We start from the raw sequence: 5,962 nt of genomic DNA, 5'->3' as shown, positions 1-5,962 counted from the left end.
AAATACATTGTCCTCTTTATTACAGCTTTGAAGCGTGCAAAAGTACAGCTATCTGGATTGATTTCTGTTTCAAATCCGAACCAACAAAATTGGATCATCAATAACTGGGAAATCTTGAATTTAAAAACCGGGAAAACCGGGAAAAAAACCGGGAATTTCAAAATGAAAAAGTTGTGGCCACCCTGCATATATCGTTCCATGCCAAATTTGGTTCCACTTGCTGTTGTAGTTCTTGAGTTATGCAGTAAAAATTGTATGAAACTCCCCTCCCTCTTTACTTTCTCACCGCTGGAAGAAGGAAGGGGTCTCAAACAATCATTAGAACATGTCACGTTCCCAAATACCCGATCATGCCAAATTTGGTTCCATTTGCTTAATTAGTTTTTGAGTTATGTAAAAAATAATAAAAGAGGCTTCCTCCCCCCTTTTAATCTCCCTACTGGAAAGTGGGAGGGGTGCCAAATTTGGTTCCAATATCTTGATTAGTTTTCGAGTTATATGAAAAATTTTAAGGTAGCCCCCCTCCCCCTTTCCTATCACCCCACTGAAAGGTGGGAGGGGTATTTGATATTCCTAGAAATATTCCTCGTTCCCAAATAACACCCCATGCCAAATTTGATACCATATACTTGGTTGGTTCTCGAGTTATGCAAAAAATGGCCTTTTGTTTGGCAGGCCCCTCCCCCCCCCTTCATGATAGAGGGAGGGGTCTCAAACCATAATAGGAACCTACCCCGGCCTCCAATACCCCCACCTGCCAAGTTTCACGCAAATCGGTTCAGTAGTTTCCGAGTCTATAGGGAACAGACAGACAGACAGACAGACAGACAGACAGACAGACAGACAGACAGACAGACAGACAGACAGACAGAAATCCATTTTTATATATATAGATATACTAGCTGACCCGGTGTGCTTTGCTACACCTTTCAGAATCAAATGATATTTCCAGAAATCATTCAAATTTTTATTGTTTTTGGTATTATTTTAAATCAAATTATGACGAAATTAATAAGCAACCACTATAAAATGAGAGCTTCAGCTGGAGTTTCAAATTGCAACACAAACCATAACTTATAATCTGAATCTTGATTTATAAATTTGTTTTAAAGATCTGATAATTTTCATCTGTTTCCTTAAGTTTCGCCCTAAAAAGAAGGGACCCTGTTCGGACAAAACTTCCTCTTCGGTAACTTTAGGAGTGGACTGTATATTTAGAGTTCATTCCCCGAGACTGGCACAGAGTCCCCGTGGGAGGATTTTCACTTCAGATGAAGAAATCACTGGTTGTACTTTTTAGCTTTTATTCGAGTATAGGTTTCTCGCGAAGGTTTGATACAAGTAAGTTGTAGTAGGAAATTTTCCTGGTATTTATACAAAATCAAGGTCTTTGATTTGGCTCCAGATGGGTAAGCCAACTAAGAAGAAATTCTATAGCTGAAATTGGGGTTCCTTAAGCGTTAGACGCGACATACCGGGCCCCATGGAATAATTATTCCATAATATCGAAAAACTACAATTACAATTTCATTTGCTTCTTAATCTAGCTTTTGGAATAACAATTCAAAGAAAATATGAAATTTAAGTTCACTAGTAATTCATTCGTTGTTTGACGACGGACCATCTTCAGCGTCGTTGATTGGTAGCAGGCAGATCTTTGAGATCGGCCGGTCGTACACCGCACCAGAAGGGACCTTCACATCGACGACTCGCACTAGGTTATCAGCGCCAGGGTGCACTGCGGTGATTCGCCCGACGCTCCACTTGAGCGGCGGTAAATTGTCCTCCTTTAGTAGCACTAACTTGCCCACGACGACGTTAGGTTTTTGAAAGTAGTTTTTGGAGCGCTGTTGTAGTTGATTCAAGTAATCAGTAGACCAGAGCTTCCAAAACCGTTGAACTTTATGCTGCGTCGCTTGCCACAGCGAGAGCCTATTGGTTGGTACATCACCCAGGTCAGGTTCCGGAATAGCCTTCAGTGCATCGCCAATTAGGAAGTGGCCAGGGGTCAGGATTTGTTGATCATCGGGATCTTCCGAGCAAGCAGTTAGCGGCCGAGAATTAAGGCATCCCTCGATTTGGCAGAGTACCGTTTGCATGGCCTCTGCGGTGATGGCGTCCAAACCCACGACTCGGCGAAGATGATGCTTGACGGCGCGTACGGCGGCTTCCCATAGCCCGCCGAAGGATGGTGCTCTAGCGGGGATAAAGTGAAATTGAATAGAAATTTCTGCACAAAATGATGCAACCTTTCTGGTGTGTTGTTGGTCCATGAATTGGGATAGGAGTGAACGCAGTTCACGATTGGCTCCGGTGAAATTCGTGGCGTTGTCACAATACAGGCTGATGGGTAGGCCTCGGCGGCCTACAAATCGTTTTAGAGCAGCAATAAACCCGTCGGTGCTAAGATCACCTACAAGTTCGAGGTGCATCGCTTTGGTTGCCATGCACACGAAGACACAAATATATGCCTTCAGCGGGGGGAAAGGTTTTCCTCTCCTGACAGGAAGCTTGATTAGTACTGGCCCGCAGAAGTCAACACCAGTGTTAAGAAAGGCGCGAGCTGGAGTGATGCGAACCCGTGGCAATTGGCCCACTAGTTGAATTTCCACCGTTACACAGTTACACGTTACACAGTTGCGTACCGTCCTTCGTGCTAATCTGCGCAAATCCAGCGGCCAGAAGCGTTCTCGTATATTAGCAATCATTAAACTAGGACCGGCATGTAGTAAATCTTGGTGGGTTGATTCAACAAGCAGAATCGTCAATTTATGGTTGGAAGGAAGTATAATTTGGTGCTTCCTACCATGGGAAAGATTTGATAGATTGAGTCGGCCTCCGACTCGGAGAATACCTTGGTCGATGATTGGATTTAGTCGTCGTAATGGTGACGATCTCAAATCGGACTTCTTACCAGCTTCGACAAGAGCTAATTCACGAGGAAAACTTTGTTGTTGCGCCGATTTAACCAGTCCCATCAGCGCCGCTCGGTACTCACTAGCAAGAAGGTATGTTGGAAAATCTCGTTCTTGCTTTCGGCATCGTTGAGCGAACCGTCGACAAATTGCAGAAATGCGAACCAGTTTTGCGAACGAAGAATAATATTCGCATAACTCCGGGTAGGTGTCAGTTGTCACGGCGGCAAGAGATGTTTTTTGTTGTACCTTTTCCTCCAAATCTTCTGGCTTTACGTGAGACGAATCCATAACAGTGAACCGACGTGGCCAGTTCGTCGATTCCAATTTTAACCATGGTGGGCCTTCCCACCACAATGTGTTACCAGATAGTTCTTGGGGGGTAGCACCTCTCGAAATAATATCGGCTGGGTTCTCGAAACCGGCAATGTGATTCCAAGATCCACCAACAGTCAGCCGCTGCACCTCAGCGACTCGATTTGCCACGTAGATGTTGAATTTCGACGGTGGCTGATGAATCCAGTGTAACGTTATCATTGAATCAGACCAAAAAAACGCTTTAGTTGGCTGATTCAAGGAAGAAATAACATTTGTATACAGATGGCCTAACAAAACTGCTGAACATAATTCCAGCCGAGGAATTGTGGATTGTTGGATAGGCGCAACTCGGGATTTAGCGGTAAGAAGGTGGGTAATGATGTTGCCGTCTTCAGTTGAGCTCCGTACGTAGATGCACGCCCCATATGCGTGCTGAGATGCGTCGCAAAATCCGTGAAGTTGGATCTCGCCTGCTCTGTTGTTAGCCAGAACACGTCGAGGAACACTAAACAAGTGTACTGTTGAAAGGTCCGACCTATATGACTCCCAGGCGTCACTCAAGTTGGGTGGGAGCAGATCATCCCAAGAAAGGTTTGCTCTCCATAACTGCTGCACGAAAATTTTTGCTTTTACGACGACAGGTCCAAGAATTCCGAGCGGATCGAATAGCTGAGCCATCTCAGAGACAACACTCCTCTTAGTGAGTTGCTGACTTTGAATGAGATCTGGTGATTTGAAGTGGAAAGAATCGGATTTGGGCTGCCAGATGAGTCCAAGAGTTTTTATTGAGGGGGAGCTGTCTAAGTCGAGAAATGAACGATCATCTCTCAAAGCTTCGGGGATACTTGCTAGGACTGCCGGGGAATTTGATGCCCATTTTCTCAACTCAAAACCTGCTGATCCCAGAATGCCCTGGACTTCTGAGCGGAGATTAATTGCTGCGTCATCTGTTTGATCCCCACTGATAAGATCATCCATATAAAAGTCGGTGCTTATTTTAGAGGCTACGTGTTTGTTAATCATCATGTGATCATATGCCAATTGCTTTAAACAGCGGGTTGAGAGATAGGGCGCACAAGCAGTGCCGTAAGTCACTGTGTTAAGAACATACGGTCTAACATTTATGTCGTTTTCATCTTTCCAATATATTTGTTGAAGATGTCGATCGGATTGATGGATCCAAATTTGTCTAAACATTTTCGTTATATCGGCAACTAGTGCCACTTCATTAAATCGGAATCTAATTACGATTGTTACTAGGGTGTCTTGTATGGTGGGGCCTACCATAAGGCAATCATTAATAGCAATACCTGTAGAGGTTCTGCTAGAACCATCAAAAACCACCCTACATTTTGTTGTGGTGCTTGTGGGTTTAATTACGGCATGATGAGGGTGAAAGACGGAATTGGGATGAGATGTATTTGCTGGTGACATATGGTTCGGATCTCTCAAGAGCCGACGCTGCATCCAGTGGTATCGTTTCAAAGCTGTTGTGGCTGAGTCGCCCAGTTGACTCAACATCTCAGGCTTGGTGGATAGACGAACAACAAACCGACCAAGTTCATCTCGTGTGGTGGTGTCGGAGAAAAGTTTCTCGAAGGCTAATTCCTCCTTCGAAAAGCTGCGAGCTTCAGGACAGTGCTCAATCTCCCAAAAGCGTGACAATTGGAAGTCTAGATCGTCGGTGGTGCATGTAAGGGCAACAGATGCAGAGTGAGATGAATTCGGTGCTATTGGTACCGGTCCGCTCACTACCCAGCCCAATACTGTGTTTTGTAAAATAGGTCTCAATCCCTCTGAGTGGTTGGAGATGTATCGCTGGCCATCACAAAGAAGCGAGAAGAATAATTGAGCACTTATAACCATATCGATACGATGAGGCATAGCAAAAGAGGGGTCGGCTAGGTTGAGTTCCGGTGGGATTTGCAGTTGTGATGTATCTACAACAGTAGCTGGGAGATTTCCAGTAATTTTAGGCAAAATTTGGAAAGAGAGATCACAGCGATAAGAGTGGTCGCTGGAGCAAAAAGTTGCGACGGTGGAGTAACGACTTGTGACAGAGGCTCCCCCCATCCCCGAAATGTGCATCTGTGCTCTATTCTTTGTGAGTTTCAATAACTGGATTACTCGTTCGGTTATAAAATTCAGCTCCGAACCCGAATCCAATAAGGCTCGGACCTTCGTTGGACCTATTGGACCATAAACCAAAACGACCGCTGTTGACAGCAAAACTGTGGATCTCTGGCCCGTAGAATGTGCAGCTACCATAGCGGTTGATGTACTGGGTGTTGAATCAGGTGGGGTTGGTGACAAGTGCAGGTTAGGAGAGGTGATCGGATAGCGAGTTTTTTCTGGAGCATTTGTGGGAGAGTTGTTCTCAGATGGAGCATTTTTGGATTTTGGCGGGAAAAAAGGTGTCTTTGTTTGAGATGGCGTTGAAAGATCAGCGCGAGACGACGGGTGTAGGTACGTGTGATGTCTATCCCCACATTTTCGGCAATTTTTGGATTGGCACTCTCGACTCATGTGAGAAGTGCCCAGCCAACATGAAATCGTAAAAGAAATCATCGCCAAACTCGTATATCTCTGCGTCTTAAATCGGATCCGTAAATGTGTACACTTAACATTCGAAGACATCGTATATTATTCGTAGAAGATGTTAAAACCAAATGAAATACGACTTAGTTACGATATGTTGGATAAAGTCGTATTTAGTACGACCGATGTAA

The 5,962-nt window shown here is 44.6% G+C and overlaps 1 protein-coding gene across 1 annotated transcript; it reads right to left on the bottom strand.

The window, feature by feature from the left end:
- Positions 1-1,598: 1,598 nt before the first annotated feature.
- LOC129737915 (uncharacterized) lies at positions 1,599-5,117 on the bottom strand. Its single transcript, XM_055729082.1, has one exon. The coding sequence runs from the start codon at positions 5,115-5,117 to the stop codon at positions 1,599-1,601; it is 3,519 nt and encodes a 1,172-aa protein (XP_055585057.1).
- Between the last annotated feature and the right edge of the window lie 845 nt (positions 5,118-5,962).

This window comes from Uranotaenia lowii, chromosome 1 (genome assembly GCF_029784155.1).
Source record: "Uranotaenia lowii strain MFRU-FL chromosome 1, ASM2978415v1, whole genome shotgun sequence".
Taxonomy (NCBI): Eukaryota; Metazoa; Arthropoda; class Insecta; order Diptera; family Culicidae; genus Uranotaenia; species Uranotaenia lowii.
Note: the sequence above shows the minus strand (reverse complement) of the source record. Positions and strands in the feature narration are given on the sequence as shown.